The 23,324-nt window shown below is 40.8% G+C and overlaps 1 protein-coding gene across 4 annotated transcripts in view; it reads right to left on the bottom strand.

Annotated features, from left to right (window-relative positions):
- LOC124146632 (GDP-mannose 4,6 dehydratase-like) overlaps positions 1-23,324 on the bottom strand; it is a 77,718-nt gene that overhangs the window by 19,554 nt on the left and 34,840 nt on the right. For all 4 annotated transcript variants that reach the window (XM_048397421.1, XM_046517054.2, XM_046517136.2 and 1 more), the window contains 5 exons: positions 21,087-21,279; positions 19,187-19,291; positions 11,672-11,799; positions 9,148-9,266; positions 5,152-5,248 (listed from right to left, as the gene is read on the bottom strand). In XM_048397421.1, the coding sequence (XP_048253378.1) occupies positions 5,152-5,248; positions 9,148-9,266; positions 11,672-11,799; positions 19,187-19,291; positions 21,087-21,279 (642 nt within the window). The remainder of the gene's footprint in view (positions 1-5,151; positions 5,249-9,147; positions 9,267-11,671; positions 11,800-19,186; positions 19,292-21,086; positions 21,280-23,324) is intronic.

The raw sequence follows: 23,324 nt of genomic DNA, 5'->3' as shown, positions 1-23,324 counted from the left end.
CGGATTTTTCTCTTTTTTATCTACATGTAAATGATGGGTTCCCATTACCACAGAACTACAGAGTTAGATATTACAAGCCGATGTACACTGTCCTTCCGTCTGCCAAGAATGTTATCTTCCATCATGTAATGTCACAAGGAAAACATGGATGACAGCAGACGTCAAAACACAGCAAGCAATAGGTGATATATCCGCTCTTAAGTTTATGAAACTGAACAAAGCCGTTTTGCAGAGCAATGAAAATTCCAAACATTTACCCCACAATGGAAAGAAAAACAAAAGGCAACAGCTCTAAATCATACGATGGTAAAAAGATTCAATAAAGCTGATGAAAAAGATGTTATTTCCAGGACATCTTCAGCCGAACAATCGCCACAATCTCCCATTCTTACACATCATCACCGCCAACAGACAACAAGATACAAACCTGGATGTTCTAACAAAACACAACATGGTTCACATAAAACAAGTCTTGTTAACGAGTCTTTTATTGCCAGGTTTTGACACCACAACACGGTCTGTGTGCCATTGTCACCATCACTGAGTACACCACATCATAAACATGCCCCAACACTGCCAGAGCTTCTTGCGTTATTTCCGCAGTCCTTCTATCAGTGCATCATTAGTGAGTGGAAAAACTCTGCGTCATGGCCGTATGTCACGCCACCATCGTTACACGCCTCATCATATACAGCAAATGAAAAAAACACTACCGTGTTCAATTAGGTAAACAAAATGTACACAAATTTGCACTAAGTTATTCCAACCCTCTATTCCACTGTATAAACACAAATTAGTGCTTGTGAAACCAATCGGCTGGGCTCATATAGGCAAACCACGCTCTTTTTGAAGGCAAGCATTTTTTCCGTGGAATCGCCCATCCATGAAATTATTACTCTCTGCATCACATTCATCAACTCACAGGGGGCCAACGAGAAGAGCTCCATTAAGATAAGAACAATCGTTCAGGAATATACAAGAAGGAAACTTATGGCTTGAATTCATGGGAAAATGCAATATTCTGCTTACAAGTATATTTTCTTGGAGTTTTTTGGTTACATTATTTACAACAAATATTTTCTCTGCATATCATAAAGATGAAACTGTTGATGTCGTTTTTTGGTAAGGAATAATACTTTCCGAATCATCAGTTTCCACATGCTTAATCACATGAGAAATCTGGAGATTACAAATATTTCTACCATAGTCCCAGATGGATTTGATAACCATAACTTCACACTCAACTGCAAAAACTTTCAACAAATATTCAGTACAACCCCAAATAAATCATCAATTTATAGACTTACAGTTCAGTAACTTTTTGTTTGTGGCACAACTTGTTACAAATTGTTAAGCTAGACATTAATTACCATTCAAACACTGGAGCATGAGTGAGTGAGAGAGTGTGTTGGGTTTAACGCCGCTTTTAACAGTATTCCAGTTTTATCGCGGCGTGTCAGCTTAATGTGGGAGGAAAGCACAGAGTGATGCAGGTCTCAGACGTTTACCACTTCGGTGAAACCCACGAGCATGGGTATGGTGCTGACAAACCTAGAAACATAATCAGGCGAATTGGGATTCGAAAACCCACAATCATAGGTTTCTGGCGTGCCCAAAGAACGCAACTCTGCACAGCAAATGGCAGCGCCTCAGACAACTGGGCCACCTGTGCCCCCCACTTGAGCATGAATGTGAGTGAGTTGGGTTTAACAGTAGAGGCGTCATTGGTTGGAAATTTTAGTTTCAATCGACAGAAAAGTATGCCTTTTAGAAGTGGTAATATGTTCGGCCTGGTCACAGTCGGTGGTCACATTTTTGTTACACTTTTGTTGAAAAGTCAAGAGCAATTAAAGTGCTTAGTGGTGTAAGAAAACAAAAGGTCTATATCAGCACATTTATTTATGAAAAGGATTGTTCCTAGTTTTATCTGATTATGTCTCAAACTCATCAAAAACATCCTATGGCTGCAGACACTACAAAATACTTTTCAACATTGAAGAAAAGTCTCTTGAAATTTACAGTTTATTCAACAAAACAATGAGGGCAGGTATATGTTCTTATTGACTGGACACAAAAATAAAGTATTGCAAAGTAAACAGCCTTTTTCCCTTTCTGAGAAAGCAGACGAAACTTGATTGAAAATGACGTAATTAAACTGCTAGTATCAGTTTCACTTATGAAAATACCTGGTAATCAATATCTAGAAAGTTTTATCAAATCCTTTCAAAACTTACAGATAGTAGTATATGACTTGTACACTTATAAGTGACTTGGTTGATGCATGTCATCGATCCCAATTGCATGGAACGATGCTCATGATATCGATCACTGGATTGTCTGGCCCAGACTTGATTATTTACAGACCGCCGTCATATAGCTGGAATATTGCTGTCTGTGCAAGGTTATTCAAACAACTCCTACAACGATTAGTAGCTTGGGACAACCTGTAAACTATATTACAGCACAAACAGTCAGCTGTTGTTAGATACTTACAGACACTACAAAATATACAGAGAAAATACCAATGTCTGACAGACAACCGCTAACATAACCAGGAACATACCTGATAATCATGCCATTTTTTACAAAGTTGGAATTCCAAAAGTTTGAAAAAACAACAACACAGCTATACTTAAACACAATCAATGACACATGACTTGTGCAAGAGTGTATGTAAAATTCAAGAAAATATAACAAGCGTTCCTTATTTGTGAGAAAGTGTCAACTTGCCAAGTTTTCAGATTCAATATTTAGACAAACCTTGAATTGAACAGAGATTGCTACTCTTTCATGCTATTGTAGTAACACATTTTTGAATCCTAATAATCAAGCTTCATCAAAATTAAGAAAGTTTATGCTGCAACATGACGAAAAAAATTCACATGTCTTGGGGCCATTGCCATGGCAACAAAATCTTATGCCAAATATAAAGCAGAAAGTAAATAATGTCACGACAAGATAGTACAACTGCAAAATGAAAAAAGTACCTATGACCTTCTTTTCATCCTGGAAGTAATCATATACGTCCTCATAACAAGCTTGCCTTAAAAAAATGACCCCTGATTGCGACCAGGCCGTGTCATATTTGGGAATACACTTTCTTAGTCAAGTACACATTCTGGTACTATTTTGGCTGTGAGTGAGTGAGTGAGTGAGTGAGTATACACATTCTGGTACTATTTTGGCTGTGAGTGAGTGAGTGAGTATACACATTCTGGTACTATTTTGGCTGTGAGTGAGTATACACATTCTGGTACTATTTTTGGCTGTGAGTGAGTGAGTGAGTGAGTGAGTGAGTGAGTGAGTGACTATGGTCTTATGCCGCTTTTAGCAATATTCCAGAAATATCCCGGAGGGGGACACCAGAAATGGGCTTCACACATTGTACCCATGTCGGGAGACGAACCCGGGTCTTGGGAGTGACGAGCGAAGGCTTTAACTACTAGGCTACCCGACCGCCCCTCTTGTTCTTCAGTAAGAAAGTGTAATCCAAATATGACATAATATGTCATTCAAACTTTGATAGATAGTTTCTTGTTTGTTTGTTGTTAAATACAGCAGAGCAATACTCCAGTTATAGGATGACAACCTGCAAATCAAGTCTGGACCAGACAATTCTTGTTTGTTTGTTGTTAAATACAGCAGAGCAGTACTCCAGTTATATGATGACAACCTGCAAATCAAGTCTGGACCAGACAATTCAGTAACTGGTATGAGCAAGCCATCCATGCTAATTGGACATGGAGACAAGCCAGCCACGAAGTCGGACCACCCAATCCACTCAGTCGCCTCCAACAACCAGCACTGGTTTCACCGCTGGGCACATGGAGGGAAGTCTTTTCCACTTTTAACACATCGTGCACGTGTTGAAAATCTAACTTCTGTACCAAGTTAGTGGTTAACTGCTAAGTAAACAACAACACCCCCCCTCCACCACCAGTACTCCGGGGTTTCTATCTCTGACAGACAATCACCAGTCTAGCAGTGGTGATGGAGGAGGCTTCACCCACAGCCCATGATTGTTTCCTAGGTGACGTCATTCGTCAGCTGGGTGAGTCTGGTGTGAACCCCACACCTCTCACCGTCCCTTGATGCCCAAACCTGTACTTAAATGTCACTAAACGAGCAAAATGGGATTTAATACATAATATTTTGTAATTGATAAAGCAAACTCTGAATGCCACTAAACCCGACACAAATGGATCTGTTTCTACTTGCCTTGGTGCTGCAGTGTGACAAGGGCATGATGTAACGTAATTAATATGGATATGGAATATGTCTGCCATATCTGCAGAAACAGGCATTGTATAACCCGTCTGCCTCACGACTACAACTCATCAGTCAGTGAGGGTGGCAAGGGAGGTGCTAGTCAAAACCAATTTGTCCAGTTCTCCACTCTAGAATGATATTGGGTAGTTGTGAGGGTGGCGTGGGAGGTGCTAGTCAAAACCAATTTGTCCAATTCTCCACTCTAGAATGATGTTGGGTAGTTGTGAGGGTGGCAAGGGAGGTGCCAGTCAAAACCAATTTGTCCAATTCTCCAGTCTAGAATGATGTTGGGTAGTTGTGAGGGTGGCAAGGGAGGTGCTAGTCAAAACCAATTGTCCAATTCTCCACTCTAGAATGATGTTGGGTAGTTGTGAGGGTGGCAAGGGAAGTGCTAGTCAAAACCAATTTGTCCAATTCTCCACTCTAGAATGATGTTGGGTAGTTGTGAGGGTGGCAAGGGAGGTGCTAGTCAAAACCAATTTGTCCAATTCTCCACTTTAGAATGATATTGGGTAGTTGTGAGGGTGGCGAGGTAGGTGCTAGTCAAAACCAATTTGTCCAATTCTCCACTTTAGAATGATATTGGGTAGTTGTGAGGGTGGTGAGGGAGGTGCTAGTCAAAACCAATTTGTCCAATTCTCCACTCTAGAATGATGTTGGGTAGTTGTGAGGGTGGCAAGGGAGGTGCCAGTCAAAACCAATTTGTCCAATTCTCCAGTCTAGAATGATGTTGGGTAGTTTGAGGGTGGTGAGGGAGGTGTCAGTTAAACCAGTTATTCAATTGCTCTACTCTAGAATTAAATGAATTGAATGAAACCAAGATAGGCAATCAAGAAAACCTTGGATAATTTTATCAAAAAGGAAACTCTAATTCCAACTTACCACTTCTGTAGGTCTGTAGTACTTGGGGTTGACCCGCACTCGAACAGTTCCGGTCTTCTTGTCCTTCCCAACCTCTTTGACCCCCTCACCTTCCCAGCTGCAACAAAGTCATACATGAGTCAATGAGTGAGTGAGGCTTCCAGCAATATTCCAGCATGGGACAGCAATATTACAGCATGGGACAGCAATATTCCAGAATGGGACAGCAATATTCCAGAATGGGACAGCAATATTCCAGAATGGGACAGCAATATTCCAGAATGGGACAGCAATATTCCAGCATGGGACAGCAATATTCCAGCATGGGACAGCAATATCACAGCCGGGGACAGCAATATCACAGCCAGGGACAGCAATATCACAGCCAGGGACAGCAATATGGGAGTTACAATCATCTTCAAACTATGACTGTCGCAAGTCTATGCTAAAGTATGGGAATTACGACTGTCATAGCACTATGACTGTCACAAGTCTATGCTAAAGTATGGGAATTACGACTGTCATAGCACTTCGACTGTCGCAAGTCTATGCTAAAGTATGGGAATTACGACTGTCGCATGTCTATGCTAAAGTATGGGAATTACGATTGTCATAGCACTATGACTGTCGTAAATCTTTGCTAAAGGATGGGAGTTTCGGACACCTTATCGCAAACATGATTTGGGAGTTTTAACTCACAATCACTTCAGACATGGGGCCGAATATCAGCCTCTGAGCAGGTCTAGATACAAATGTAGATCCATTGTAGATTCTAACCATTACAATAACTGCCAATGGAAAACTACCCTACCCCAAATTCCCAAATTCCCAAATGGGAGAACACCTAGCTAGGAATAAAAGTCATCGGACAGTGCCATGGGTTTCCCTACACCAAGTCAGATCAATGGCCTGATTCAAAGGAATATGATCCCCTGTCCCAATACCCTCTGTTTTCGGGACAGAGTTAGCAAGTGCAAGGAGCATGACTAGGCATCACCCATGAAACGGTGAAAGCTAATATTTGGTCCCAAATGTGTTCAACATTAATGTCCAAGCCCTCCAAAAAAGCACGAAAAACATAAATTCTTCAGGGGAGGCTGATTACAAAACCATATGCACAGAAGACTCCTGATAACAAAACCAGGAAAGAAGGTCTCATAAATCCCCTCGTGACAGATCTCAGTGTATGTGTGGCAAAACTGCACATAAACGTCAGTATCGGTATGGAACTAGGTGATTAATACACATGTTTTAACACACAGTGCACTCGAAGCCGGTGCCAGATCCCGGGCCTACTGTCATAACGCCACATCATTTCGGCCATTCTTTCAACGTTTGTCATATTTCCCTTCCTAATCAGTCCCCGCTTGTCAATAACAAGGTTTTTCGTTGGTTGGGTTGCGATCTTAATTGCCGTCCAATTCTAACAATGACATATTGTAATGTAAGGAAAAACTCGTGTTCAGGGACAGAGGGTGAGCCAGGTTATTTCGCGATCATTTCTGCACATTATAACTATGGTAACCATCGCTATCGGGACACATACATATTTGAATCAGAGGAAGCACTGAGATGGGACTTCAACCATGGTCGAACATACGATAAGACAAAACGTTTTTTTTCTTCTTTTTTTCTTCTTAGTGTTGAACATACTTCCTTGCCACATAAATTCAACAGTTTTCTCTTTAAACGGTTCTAAATACATGGAAAGCCAGGACAGAAGACAGGTTTGTTGATAACGGCAGTCGGACGAGGTGCATGCAGGTACACTCCTTCCCACAAGCCATCACTTGGCAACAAGAGCCTTACATGCACTCTTACGAAACACGCTTGACAAAAGTAGGATTTATTGTGCTAAGAAAAGAAATGTGGCCCTTATCTTAATTACATCTACAAAACACTGTATATTCGTTAAAATATTAAAAAAAGCTTCAAATTAGTGGTGGTCACTTAATGAAATAAGTACATAAATGCAAAAACGTTCTCATGCAATTTTCTGTTTATAGTTTGCTACCAACTAATCTTTGTATGAACGGGATGAATAGTGCTGTACAATAAGTACTGATATATATCTACATCAACTCAACAAATATATGTTAATCCATATAATTGACCAGTGAAAAACAAACTGAATTTTTTTTTTCAGCCTCAATCATTTATACTACTCAAAAGAAGTTAAGGACCACCCAGTAATATGGAAGAATTGGGTGGTCCTTAACCTTTTTTGAGTGGTATATTACAACAAGGAATCCCCAAGCTCTATATACCATATTCCACATATCATATTAAAAAAAACGTTAAGGAGCTAACAGAATTCTAAAAGGAATGAAATATAACAACATATCGCAGGCCTCAGACTTACATATGCAAATTGAAAAATCCTTGTAATAAATTTTTTACTAGCTTGCAAAAAGAAATCTTATTGGAAGTCACCGTCTTGTAAACATCCATTGAAGTCGGCTGGCCTTATATCACGACGTCATAATTACCAATGTGATGTCACGTGTTTGTCGCATCAAAATTGATACTGTTCGCACTTGAGTTACAATACAAAACGTTAAGGATGAGAACTCAACTCCAGATTTTCACTTGCCTTGGACTAACATACAAGCGGCCATGTTCAGCCCCGGCATTGATTCACTGAGTAAATAAATCTATATTCATTGATGAATAAATTCCAAACATGTAATGAATGAAAGTTGGAACAAAGATTCATTGTCTACATGTTCAACTAGCCAGATTGGTGTAGTTGTCAGGCAGACAGTGTTGGAATGGAATACTTGTCCTCTGCCCTTAGTCAACCCTGGAAGTTTACATCATCGTTTCTAACGAGGTGTCTACAGACACAGTCACACCGATTTAACTCTCCGTGATTAATATGTACTAGCCAACAATAAACTCCTTAATTGATGTGAAGTCAGCTTGCACTTACTGCCCGCACTTCAAACATCTCACACAATCGCCATGGCGATGCCCGCAGTGGGCGGACAGATATGGCTATATCACCAAAGAAAAAACCAGAACTTCACAAGTTTTTTTTAAAGCAAGATTCTAAACAAAATCCTTTTATTACATAAATAAATTCTTATATTGCCAAACTATGTGACTGGTTATCAAAGGGCCATGGAAATTCAATATTTATTGATAATCTTTTATCACTAACATAACAAGCGGAGGTTGATAACACTAAATATTTGCCTCCCACCCCTTGCCTGGCACCGTTAACAGGGAAATAAGGGCTCTTGGACAGAGAGCCGTGCACATGGTTCTTGTTGCTTGTTTATGGGCATATCTAAACAAATCTAAATAAATCTAAACAAATCTAAATAAATCTAAATATGGGGTAAACGATATGACACATCATATTCAGTACAGGAATCAAACGTGAAAATATGTGTGCGCATATTCTGTTTAAATTGAAAAATTCAATTTATATTTTTCTTCTAAATTTCCTTGTTCTTTATGCCATAATTTTACATGTCATAATCCATTTGTTCCCTCTTCAGAAATATAAGAACAAGTCACCAGAATCTATATATTAAATAGAGATTATCAGCTGAATGTGTTACTATATCGTCAATATCCTATATTAGGAATAAAAATTGTATTATCCAAGCCTTTGGGGGTAAAACAGGTGCTATCCCAGAATCCCACTGGTCCACTGTAGAGTGAGTGAGTGAGTGAGTGACTATGGTTTTACGCCACTTTCAGCATGATTCCAGCTATATCACGGCGGTGGTTATCAGAATTGGGGTTCACACGTTGTACAAATGTGGGGAGTCGAACCCAGGTCTTCGGCGTGACGAGTAAACGCTTAAACAACTAGGCTAATGGATCATTACTCATCGCTACCATTAATTACTGGATTTTCTTGTCCATACTTGATTAATTATAGGCCGCCACATATAGCTGGAATATTTCTGAGTGCTGAATTAAACATCAAATAAACAAATCATTCCAAAGATATTGGTGAAAGATGCAAAGAAATCTAAATAAAATATGTGTACATATACATACACAATGTCTATGTCGGCAATCTTGAATGCCCTCTCGACAAACTCCCTGACACTGTGGTATTCATTGGTTGAGATCACGAAGTCCTCAGGCTCCTTCTGTTGGAGCATCATCCACATCGCCTGCAACAACAACAGTATCAACATCATCATCCATATCGCCTGCAGAAATATCATCCACATCACCTGCAACAACATCCATATCGTCTGCAACAACATCAACCACATCGCCTGCAACAACATCATCCACATCACCTGCAACAACATCCATATCGTCTGAAACACCATCATCCACATCACCTGCAACAACAACATCCACATCGCCTGCAACAACAACATCTACAACGCCTGCAACAACATCATCCACATCACCTGCAACAACAACATCCACATCACCATCGACCAACAACATTGACATGGCCTGCGACAACAACATCCACATCACCTGCAACAACAACATCCATACCATCTGAAACAACATCCCCAATCTCTCTTGTAGTCAAGGTCACCCCTACATCAACACAGTCCCCAGTCTCTCTTGTAGTCAAGGTCACCCCTACATCAACATAGTCCCCAATCTCTCTTGTAGTCAAGGTCACCCCTACATCAACATAGTCCCCAGTCTCTCTTGGAGTCAAGGTCACCCCTACCTCAACATAGTCCCCAATCTCTCTTGGAGTCAAGGTCACCCCAACATCAACATAGTCCCCAATCTCTCTTGGAGTCAAGGTCACCCCAACATCAACACAGTCCCCAGTCTCTCTTGGAGTCAAGGACACCCCTACCTCCACATAGTCCTTGGCATGCCCCCAATCTCTCTTGTAGTCAAGGTCACCCCTACCTCAACATAGTCCCCAATCTCTCTTGGAGTCTAGGTCACCCCTACCTCAACATAGTCCCCAATCTCTCTTGGAGTCTAGGTCACCCCTACCTCAACATAGTCCCCAATCTCTCTTGGAGTCTAGGTCACCCCTACCTCAACATAGTCCCCAATCTCTCTTGGAGTCTAGGTCACCCCTACCTCAACACAGTCCCCAATCTCTCTTGGAGTCTAGGTCACCCCTACATCAACACAGTCCCCAATCTCTCTTGGAGTCAAGGTCACCCCTACATCAACATAGTCCCCAATCTCTCTTGGAGTCTAGGTCAACCCTACCTCAACACAGTCCCCAATCTCTCTTGGAGTCTAGGTCACCCCTACCTCAACACAGTCCCCAATCTCTCTTGGAGTCTAGGTCACCCCTACCTCAACATAGTCCCCAATCTCTCTTGGAGTCTAGGTCACCCCTACCTCAACACAGTCCCCAATCTCTCTTGGAGTCTAGGTCACCCCTACATCAACACAGTCCCCAATCTCTCTTGGAGTCAAGGTCACCCCTACCTCCACATAGTCCCCAATCTCTCTTGGAGTCTAGGTCACCCCTACATCAACACAGTCCCCAATCTCTCTTGGAGTCAAGGTCACCCCTACCTCCACATAGTCCTTGGCATGCCCCCAATCTCTCTTGTAGTCAAGGTCACCCCTACCTCAACATAGTCCCCAATCTCTCTTGGAGTCTAGGTCACCCCTACCTCAACATAGTCCCCAATCTCTCTTGGAGTCTAGGTCACCCCTACCTCAACATAGTCCCCAATCTCTCTTGGAGTCTAGGTCACCCCTACCTCAACATAGTCCCCAATCTCTCTTGGAGTCTAGGTCACCCCTACCTCAACACAGTCCCCAATCTCTCTTGGAGTCTAGGTCACCCCTACATCAACACAGTCCCCAATCTCTCTTGGAGTCAAGGTCACCCCTACCTCCACATAGTCCCCAATCTCTCTTGGAGTCTAGGTCAACCCTACCTCAACACAGTCCCCAATCTCTCTTGGAGTCTAGGTCACCCCTACCTCAACACAGTCCCCAATCTCTCTTGGAGTCTAGGTCACCCCTACCTCAACATAGTCCCCAATCTCTCTTGGAGTCTAGGTCACCCCTACCTCAACACAGTCCCCAATCTCTCTTGGAGTCTAGGTCACCCCTACATCAACACAGTCCCCAATCTCTCTTGGAGTCAAGGTCACCCCTACCTCCACATAGTCCCCAATCTCTCTTGGAGTCTAGGTCACCCCTACCTCAACACAGTCCCCAATCTCTCTTGGAGTCTAGGTCACCCCTACCTCCACACAGTCCCCAATTTTTCTTGGAGTCTAGGTCACCCCTACATCAACACAGTCCCCAATCTCTCTTGGAGTCAAGGTCACCCCTACCTCCACACAGTCCCCAATCTCTCTTGGAGTCTAGGTCACCCCTACCTCCACACAGTCCCCAATCTCTCTTGGAGTCAAGGACACCCCTACATCAACACAGTCCCCAATCTCTCTTGGAGTCAAGGTCACCCCTACCTCCACACAGTCCCCAATCTCTCTTGGAGTCAAGGTCACCCCTACATCAACATAGTCCCCAGTCTCTCTTGGAGTCAAGGTCACCCCTACCTCCACATAGTCCTTGGCATGCCCCCAATCTCTCTTGGAGTCAAGGTCACCCCTACCTCTACATAGTCCTTGGCATGCCCCCAATCTCTCTTGGAGTCCAGGTTCCCCAGCTGCATCTCCTCCTGCTGCCCCAGGGTGATCTTCGCCACAGCGCGGGTGATCTTTCGTGTCACAAATGTGGGACCTGTGAGGAAAGATGAGCATACAGGTTTGACATCATCCTGGAAAAATACACCAAATCATCCTTTCCCCACAATATCACAGTCTTGACATGCTTTGATCAGTTTCAATATCTATTGCAATTAGATAACATTTGAGACTGACCACAGAGAGCTTCAAATTTATGTTCATCAAGGATACAGTACTGGTGGACCAGGTATGAGAAATATAGGACCTGCTTACCCATATTGTTCAGAACTATAGGACCTGGTTACCCATTTGTTCAGAACTATAGGTCTGGGTTACCCATATTGTTCAGAACTATAGGTCTGGGTTACCCATATTGTTCAGAACTAAAGGACCTGCTTACCCATATTGTTCAGAACTATAGATCTGGGTTACCCATATTGTTCAGATCTATAGGTCTGGGTTACCCATATTGTTCAGAACCATAGGACCTGGTTACCCATACTGTTCAGATCTATAGGTCTGGGTTACCCATATTGTTCAGAACTATAGGTCTGGGTTACCCATATTGTTCAGGACTATAGGACCTGGTTACCCATATTGTTCAGAACTATAGGACCTGGTTACCCATACTGTTCAGAACTATAGGATTAGGGTAGCCATATTGTTCAGGACTATAGGATTAGGGTAGCCATATTGTTAAGAACTATAGGACCTGGTTACCCATACTGTTCAGAACTATAGGATTAGGGTAGCCATATTGTTCAGGACTATAGGATTAGGGTAGCCATATTGTTAAGAACTATAGGACCTGGTTACCCATACTGTTCAGAACTATAGGATTAGGGTAGCCATATTGTTCTGAACTATAGGACCTGGTTACCCATGTTGTTCAGAACTATAGGATTAGGGTAGCCATATTGTTCAGGACTATAGGATTAGGGTAGCCATATTGTTCAGAACTATAGGACTGGGTTACCCATATTGTTCCGAACTAAAGGATTAGGGTAGCCAAATTGTTCAGGACTAAAGGAATATTGTTCCCAACTATAGGATTAGGGTAGCCATATTGTTCAGGACTATAGGATTAGGGTTGCCATATTGTACATAACTATAGGATTAGGGTAGCCATATTGTTCAGGACTATAGGATTAGGGTTGCCATATTGTACATAACTATAGGATTAGGGTAGCCATATTGTTCAGAACTATAGGACTGGGTTACCCATATTGTTCAGAACTATAGGATTAGGGTAGCCATATAGTTCAGGACTATAGGATTAGGGTAGCCATATTGTTCAGAACTTTAGGATTAAGGTAGCCATATTGTTCAGAACTATAGGACTCAGTTACCCATATTGTTCACAAATATAGGACAGTGGTACCATATTGTTCAGAAATGAAGGGTCATGCACTTTCACCAAGGATAATGACCTTGCCATACTCCAGATGTATGCATACAGGACGCAGTATTTTATGTCTGGTAAAACCCTAAATATCCATATAACACTCCTGTCCACAAAGTCTACTAGCTCCAGTATATATACGATCTATCTGACCTGGGTCAGACAAACCCATCATTGCAGAGTCGTGCTACATGGTCGACATATTGTTCATCAACCATTTAACATACCGTATATCGCTGTGTATAAGGCGAGTTTTTCGTACCTAAAATGAGGGGGCTAGGAAGGGGGGTCATCTTATACACGGAGTCGAAGATCTCACATTTTTTAGAGAATAAAATAAAATGAAATGAAAAACATTTTTTGTTTCATTTGGCATATCAAGTGATTCTTTTAATTAAAGTGAGAAAAACAAAACAAGTATATCTATTCTGTTTTAAAAGTAGATAGTTTGTATCATGAAAACAATAATTGATGTCTGACAGACTGATTTGGGTTCTTGATCTGGAGGTGTTAGCAGTGGCGGAGAAATATATCAGCCAAATTTGTTCGCAATCTTTTCAAAATGGCCACAACAGAACTATTCTTAGGAAGAGAATTTATGGATGTCAACTTCTTTATTATGAGGTGTTCCTTCATAAATTCTCTTCCTTATGTGTATCACTTCTAAATGCCTTTCAAAGACTAGAACTATTCTAATTCACTTTGTGACGAAGGCCAGATTTTGTTATTTCAACCAATTTGCTATAATGTCAACATGCATTCATCTCCTTCTCCAAGACACATTAGCCTTACAGAGTTACGCCCTGTCACAGTGCCACCACGGCCACTATCTACGGACAAAGGGAAGCAACTCTATATGCTTGTGATAAATCTCTCACTGGGAGATTAGGACTATGATTCAGTCAGAAGGTCATCAAATTCACTCAGTAATTTAATATCCCACCTGAACTTGATACAACCACTTTCACAATGTACAACGATCAAGCCATGTGATGCATGTTTAGAACTAAAAACATACCTTTTTCCTACAGAATTGACACACAAAAAATATTTTAAAAATTAGGGAAACACAATTCCTTTTAAGCACTTCAGCATATTTAATCGTTAATACCGTCGCTATTCATATTAACGTTTACGAAATCCTTTCCAAATGACAAAACTATCCTTTCAAGCTAATGATTTCACAGCAAGTAAGCCCAATACATGCCTAATAGCAAAATAAATAAAAAGCCAAAATCAATCCCGATATAGATTGTTATTCATGTGTACATCTCTTCAATAAAGCATGAATCTGTATTTAACATCTAACTGCCAGTAATGTTTGCAACCCAGCTTTCCAATGACATGCTAAGTGCATGAAGCAGCCACATACAAACTTAACAAAACACCCAGACAGCTCAAAAAGCTTGACAAGGGTGCGAAGATCTTATGTTGCCTAAACCCATGCCTTAAACACACAAAGACAACCATCTAGGCACGAAAAGAACACCTTGAGGCCAAAATCTTCAGTGTTGTTCCACCCATTCAGGCAGAAAGTTTGACGACACAATGCGCTAACATAATACTATAATTACGATAATTACGGCTATCTGTACTCGAGCCCTCTCCTCCCATCCATCAACCGATTCCTCTTTAACACACTTGATTAGTGGAGCACTTGAGGCCTCCCAGCCCTGACAGTTCTCAATGGCCACTTCTAGGGTGTATACACAACGAGAATAGTCTTGTGATTGTGGTAATCAGTGTAATTATCATGTAACTCCTAGATTGCTGTTTCTGTGTTGGTGCTGCCGGAGAAGCATATCTGCCTAATTGAAAGGTAAAAGCTACGACTGGATGGTGAGATGGCAACATTGGGTGCGACGACACTCGGTACGGAATGATACTGATCCGTTGTTTCAGCAGCCAGGACGGCAGTTGCAATAATTATGAATTGTTGATACACTTTGTGCCATTTTTGGACAAATGTGGCTAAATCGTGGCATGGTAATTATTAGTAATATCGGTTACCATGGTTACACCTCCCTGGCACACAACGAGCAAAGGTTAATGGCTTGCTTCTCATGTTGTAAGTGAGGAAAATAAGTTTACACCTGGGTTTATTTAGATATTGGTGTTGTGTTCAAACAATCTGTCACTTACACTTGTTCTTTCAAAGCTGTTGGTAGAGTGTGACATGTAGCTCACATTACTGGGTTTTTTACAAAAAGATTCGTCTTTCGTCTTGGAAGCAGAAAGAAAAGTTGAAACACTGAATTCATCCTGTTAATACCACTGCCACTTGACACAGAAATTCCCAAAAAATAATTCTGAAATGACTAAATTGTTTCCTTAACATTTAGTACACAAGCTCTCTTAAATAACATGTTTGGGCAGGGAGAATGTTTTATGTCAGCGATACCTTATCATATACTGAACGAAAAAGGTAAGGCATCATGAATATGTTGGGAATATTTTTTTGCATATACTTTCATAAAGAAAGTAGAGATGATTTATGGATAACATCTTCTTTATTTACTGTAAAGGTGACATTTCGGTATACATCCTTATAGTGTTATTAACCAAGGCTGAATAATGAGCATGGTACAGGATATATATATATTACAACAAAAAGTAATAAGATAACAAAAGTGGAAACTTGACAAGAAAAGCTTTTTGTTGTCCTTAACTGTACATATATATGCTCTCTGCCTCATGGCATTCATTCACCTGATGAAGGAGTAAGCATATACTCCAAAACGTTGTGACTCATAATAAAGAGTGAGTGAGTTGGGTTTAACGCCGCTTTTAACATATCACGGCATGTCAGCTTAGTGTGGGAGGAAAGCCCGAAGTGATGCAGGGCTCAGACTAAGTGAAACCCACAAGCACGGGTATGGTGCTGACAAACCTAGAAACATAAACAGGGCGAACCGGGATTCGAACCCACAATCATAGGTTTCTGGCATGCCCAAGGGACGCAACACAGCACAGCGAATTGCGGTGCCTTAGATGACTGGGCCACCCATGCCCCCCATAATAAAGACGGTGACATCCATAAATTCTCTTCCTTATGTGTATCACTTCTAAATGCCTTTCAAAGACTACATGGTATATGTATCCACTTTCTGTCAAGACAACAATAGCAACTTGATTGTGGTTGCTGTGAATAAGTGTCAGTTGGTGTGATCTGCCATACAGTACAAACTCAATTTCCCGCAAATTAATGTAAACAATATTAAATAAAATTTTGAAGAAAAAAATAATAAAAAAGATTACAAACTTAAGCCCAGATATACAATGAACACTTTTTATAACCAGACAGTTTAATAACAGGATTAAATTGCGTAGTTCAGTAAGGACACTGTATTTCCAGTGTTATTGTCAGGGGAAAAAACATCAAAATTCATTGTAGACATGGAACATGCGCACCCAACTCAACACAACTGGATTTTTTTAGGGAAAAGTGTGCACCATACTCAAGAAAATAAGGTAATTCAAAGTGAAGGGACATAAAGACTTTTATCAACTGCACTTACTATTTTCTAGCATGAAACACAAACCACTATAACCAGACATTCAAAAACTGAGACAACTTGAAACATGGCATAGTTTCTTTCATTTGTTTTTTTTTTTCATTCCAAAAATCAATATTTTTACTCTAAGAACCCATTAACAATATTTCATCCCAAACTTGATACTAATTAGCACTTTGCCAATTACAAAACAACTTGTGTTCGGGGCGTGTTCACCGCTGGCCTGAGACGTCTATTATCAACCATGGTGCAAGCAGGTCGACCTGATATGAAACCTGCAATTCTGGAGACATGTCCCTAACAACTAGTTATTATGATAATAGGACTGCTGCAAATTATAGGGAACCTTGCACAGGACACAACAGAGGCAATAGTCCATAGACAACTCAAAAGATATTTAGACCAGAATTTTTAAAAATAGTGACATATATAAAAGGTCCGATAACTGCATGCGCGACGTGCGCCACACGTCAATGGGCACAATCTGCACTACCCATTGACATGCACCTAGTTTGCATGCTATTCTGCCCTCTCATTACCCCTAAATCAAACACACTCAATTAACTCATCAAAACTCAGTAGTCAATAATTAGAAATCAAACAGCAGCTAATATATCAAAATATTTATGCAATTTCAACGAATTATGAACCAAAATACATACTGTAAGCTTCAATGAATAAATTACCCACTATTTTCTGGTGACTTGAATTTATTACTACCTGTTAACGAGAGTGGGGTAAACAACAAAGTACCTTATTTATCAGCTGTGTTCACTACATTGTTGTCAACAATGAAATGTCAACAATGCATCAATGCCACTGAAACAGCTGCTTACTCAATGAAGAAAAACAGGAAAATGTAGCCAATTGTGATTAATATTCTCTTTTCATTTAAATCACATTTCATTAACTGGTAAATGAACTGGACGAGATTGCCAAGTCTGTTATAAACAAGCAATTATTAGGGTTTGATTTTTTTAAAAATACAACCAAAATAAAAAGCTGCAACCATAAAAAATAATAATAAAATTGTCACAAAACAACAACTGGTTTGGTTCATATCTAGTTCATATTTTCATAATATTCAATCAGAAAACTACTTGGAACAGACCAGCTTGTTTTATCACAGCTGGATGTGTAATAAAAATCATATCAGCTAAAAAAGTGGGACAAAACTTGCTGGGATCCTGAATCCCACAGAGCCTTTGAGGTGAAATTGGGCCGAGGTGGGACAGGGAGATCCTAGTAATGTATCTGTTTGACAAAATTAATAGTATGTTGTATCAGCTTTCATGCAATTAGCGATCAAAAAGCAGCCTTGACGTGGCGTTAATAGGAAGGGACTAAGTCCTTTACACTCCTGCACAAGTCACGCCTCGCGCCGGGCTACTGTCCGTAAATGTCAAAAATATCACCGATTACCGCAACATCGCTTCCTTGTCAGTGCAAAGGGAAAGGACGCATTGGCCAGCATAAACATGGAGGCAATACAGCTTGACAGAGGAATTACGACAGGAAATCTCCCCCGATGTGACTTTCCTTTGTACCCAGTCACAATGAGTAATCAAAGAAAACATCTTTGACTGTTTTGACAATGTCAAACAAATTTTAATGTTTGTGTTTCTCACCATGTTTAAAGCAAGTACCTGTCATGGTAAAGGCTTCAGAGGGGGAAAAACTAGAGGGGTTGTCATCAGTGGTTGGGTAATCTTCCACCTGAGTGTCACGTCCTTCATGTTGGGCCGCCAGCCATACTCTCCATTCACTCATGCCATTATTTTCGTGATTCATCGCATTAAACCAGTTCGCGGGTACATCACATAATAATTATGATCAAACTCTGTTGAAAATAAGACCTTTTAAAATCAACGGTTTTCTCTTTGTTACTCTTTTTCAACCAACTGTTCATATTGTTTTCCAATTCTGGAGTTACAGTGTGTTGGATTTAACGCCGCTTTGAACTGTGTTCCTATATCACTGCGTGTCAGTTGTGGGAGGAAGCACATATATGGTGCTGACAAACATAATCAGAATGAGTGAGTGAGTGAGTATGGTTTTACGCCACTTTTAGCAATATTCCAGCAATATCACGGCGGGGTATACCAGAAATAGGCTTCACACATTGTACCCATGTCGGGATTCGAAAACGGGTCTTCGGCGTGACGAGCGAACACTTTAACCACTAGGCTACCCAACCGCCCCCATAATCAGAATGACCTGGGCCTTGTTCCACAAAATGATCTAGCGCTAAGACAATCGTAACTCCAATACGTTAACACTGACTTATGACAGTCGTAGCGCTACAATCGCTTTGTGGAACAAGGCCCTGGGTTCTGAAACTTAATCATAGGTTCCTGGCATGACTAAGGGGCACAACTCTGCACAGCAACTGGGCCACCTGGGACCCTTCTGGAGTTATAACCCAGGACAGCCATGTACAGTCCTCCAAACTAAACCAGACACTCCCAGGCTGTGTGGGAGGGGGGACCTCTATCACAACAACGTGTTGGGTTGGTGTTCCTTACCTCTGCGTGGACTCTCATGGTTGAAGAGGATGCCGTTACAGGCAAACATGTTGTACGCCTCGCGGTAGTTGATGACGATCCAGTAGCCGTACAGCTTGGCCACACCTGTAAACAATAACAATTCCGTGTGAAGTAATGTGTAGATACAATTTGACTTTTCAAGTTTGTGGCTCCCCAGCAGAAGGAAGCAAATCTGGATCTCATTACACTGGGACTCTATCTGCTGAACTTGTGTAGAAATGATTGGTTTACTGATGAATAAAATCAGTCCAACCCCCATTAACAAAAAGATGTTATCATAGTAATGTTTAAACATATTTTTCAAATAGATGAAGTTTAAGCATCTTGTCATGAGAAAGTAAATCAAGGCTTTAGTTATTGAAATATTTCAATAATCATAAAATATTTCCTAAAAAAATGTAAAAAAAATCACAACATTGTGAATTTATTCATCATATTTGAGAGGATGTGTTGAGTGTGTGTGTGGCTATTTTCAACTGTGTATCACATTATCAAATTTGCCATGAAGGTAAATGCCAAATAAATTGTTGACAAATAATCCCAACAACTGCGCACTGGACTATCCATTATTAAACTCTTCACTCAAGACTTAAATGGGCTGAGTGACCGTCCAAGATTTTCACTGACCCCCTCCACTGAATCAGTGTCTGAAGTTAATCATGCAAGTCAAAGGGTTCCTGCAATAACCCTCAAGCTAAAGCTAACATTCAGAGACCCAGAGATTAAAAAACACAAAAGCAGAGAACTCAAGGACTCTGGAGCCCACCTTTATTTCAAACTGCAGATTTAACTCTCCTTGACCAAGAACAAGGCAAGACCCTTGCCTAAACTCCTTGTTATCCCAAGAATGAAGTCACAATCATCCTTTAAAGAATTAACTGGTAATATTATGGAAGACACTCCCATTTCTTCAGTGTCGATGTTTGTTTACCAGGCCACATTCCCCCCCACCCCCACCCACTATCCATGTTTGTTGACTCGGACACAGTATCAATGTCAGCTTTCACACCTGCACACTGACCAACCCAGCACCAAAAATGGCTACTTTCCTGAACCACAACAATTTGGCGTTTGTTGCCGGAAGATAGCGGGTATCGTTTACACCCAGGTGTCAGGGGTTAATATAATAAAAGTGGTGATTGTTGGATGTGACTGGAAACTGGTCATTATGCCTGTCCACACCTGAGTCAATGTTCATCATCCACTAATGAACATAAGAGGCAGGTGTCACCTTACTGAGTTGACCAGACCAGCACAAGCACAATGCAAGCTTGTTTCAGTATTAATTAAGGTGGAGCCCTCATTCAGTTTTCCAATTCCTTGAAATTGGAAATTGGAGAAAGAGCATAGCTCAAAGAAATGACAATCAATACGATCTGAAGTCTTCCATGACAAAGGAAAAAATTCTTTGATCAATGCATGTATTATCCATCTTTTCATCTTTGTATTAACATTAATTGCAGCATCATGATTAACCAAGGCAGCCCTCGGAGTTCATTGACGAAAGAGAGAATGGGTTTTATATACAGCAGTACTCCAACACTATCACTTCCCGTACACCAGGACAGCATGGCTCAACACAGAGAACCCATAGGAGCAGTCCTACCCTCCATGAATTCAGCAAAACAGCACCCTAATGATTTCTGAAAAACAGCACCATAATGGACACTGCAATCCGCAATCCTGATGGATTCTGCAAAACAGCACTCTAATGGATTCTGCAAACAGCACCCTAATGACATCTGCAAAACAGCACCCTAATGATTTCTGAAAAACAGCACACTAATAAATTCAGCAAACAGCACCCTAATGAACTCTTCAAACAGCACTCCATAGATACAAAAAAAACAGACATATACACACTACTACGTTCACTCACCATATGGGGATCGTGGATAGAAGGGGGTAGTCTCTTTCTGCGGAATTTCCTGCACTTTTCCATACAGTTCACTTGTAGAGGCCTGGTAGAACTTCACTTGGTCGGTCAGTCCAGTTGTCCTGATCGCATCCAACATTCGTAGCGTTCCAACAGCATCAACATTAGCTGTGTACTCGGCCAGTTCAAAGGACACCTGTGTGTGAATGAGTGAGTGAGTGAGTGAGTGATTTTACCCGCTTTTAGCAATATTCCAGCAATATCACGGCAGGGGACACCAGAAATGGGCTTCATACATTGTACCTATGTGGGGAATCGAACCCGCGCGTGACGAGCGAACGCTTTAACCACAAGGCTACCCCACCGCCCCTCAAAGGACACCTGTACGCAGACACCTAAGTAACGAGGTAATACATAACACCTATACAACACGTCAGCCAAATGATGCCGAGTATAGCCAAATTGTATAGCCATAAAACTATGAGTTTCTGCCACACCACTGATTCCTCCAACTAACACGAAAACGTTTCACTGTATTTCAGTTAAATGTGGTCAAATATACAATAAATATGCCCAAACATGGAATTACAAGCAATGATTTTAATTACACTCATCTAATTATAAAATTTACAATTTACATCAGAGTACTAAAAAAATAATCAATTTCCAACTTACATAATTGATGTTTCCTGGGTTATAAGTCCGTAAAATTGTCTAATATCCACATGTCCATTAAATGATGAACACATGTTTCTATACACATCCATGCTGAATTTAAACACTCAGATTTTAAAGAAATAAGTGATGAGACAGTGAAAAATATTCCGTATGCCATAAAACTGTCCGTTTGCTTGAGTATCCTATCGCAAACTAACCACAAATGTTGCATTTGACCATCAAGCCTATAGAGTAGAGAGGAAGGGGTATTTTAATAGAAAACATTAATGTTTACACACACCACACAGTGGAAACCACGCAAACCCAGCATCAACACGGCTTTTTGACAGCAACAATCAGGCTGTCGGCGCACAAACACAAACATCATATTTATGTTCAAAAGTGTCAAGGTAGTGTCAAATGCTTCAGTACGTATGTTTATTGAAACATAAGCCTTTTTGCCCAAACTGCAAAACATAGCAACTTTATTGATTAATCTCATTTTCATCACTTGGGACACATTTGCAGAAAATATCACCTCCGGCTTCGAGCTATCATGTTTTAGATTTTTCGCAAATGCTGGCTAATCCCAGTTCCACAAATTTCCTAGATTGGGCCTATCCGCCTGACTTGTCGGCAATATTTTCCTTCGCATTCATTGAATCATTTTCAAAACAAAAAAGAGCTTGGGGCCAGAGGAAGGGAAAACTTATAAATTGACCCCCAGCTGTTTCCAATGGAAGCAGCTTTGTCTGGGACTCGGGCTCCCTAACTTGCAAATGGAGTTGTCCGCAGGTTGACAGATATCACGTTTCTATTTTGAATTAATACATCACACGATTTCCTTTCGAATCAATTAAATCAAATGAGATGCTCTGAGTTAAACAAGCGCTGGCCTGCCTTAACATGGAATCAAAACACCAGTCTCAAAGGCCGGGTGACGACGATCACGAACGTTCATCCATGACCAGTTTCCACAGCCTGGGTTCCTAAATCGGCCCGGATCTACGGATTAATTGCAATTTGCTATAGTTTCATCTCAAGTGCTGAGTTTGGATTAGACATTGTGCTTCACTGGAATGGAAAATTGCACAAAATATGTCATTTTCTATATAAAACCTTCGTGACTGATTCTGATGAGCAAATTGACACAGAGATTTGTGTCAACACACACCATTCTCCTCATACTGATGGTAATAAAACTATCTGTATCAATTCTGATTGAAATATGGTGGTTAAAAGATTGGGATTTCATGGTCAGAAGACAAACATGGACATGATGTGACGAGTTTAATGGAATAATGGCACTATGAAGGGTAATCTGGACAAAATACATATACTATCATGTCCGACAGAATTACCACTTTATCACGTGCAAAGTCTTGAAATCATCATTTCCTAACTTGCTTAATCACTATTGTCCAAATCTACTTGTCTGGAAGTGAAAATTTTATGTCCGTAATTTCGTAGGCAGCCTATGCTGGTTATTTAATGCTTTGAGCAACCATCTGTGTTATGCATTAGTACGGATCAGCAGGGTTTGGGAAATTCAGGTTAAATCTACTATTGGTTTGGATTCTGTAT

This window comes from Haliotis rufescens, unplaced genomic scaffold, assembly GCF_023055435.1.
Source record: "Haliotis rufescens isolate VD_foot unplaced genomic scaffold, xgHalRufe1.0.p SCAF_17, whole genome shotgun sequence".
Taxonomy (NCBI): domain Eukaryota; kingdom Metazoa; phylum Mollusca; class Gastropoda; order Lepetellida; family Haliotidae; genus Haliotis; species Haliotis rufescens.
This window is presented reverse-complemented; position numbering and strand designations above follow the sequence as displayed.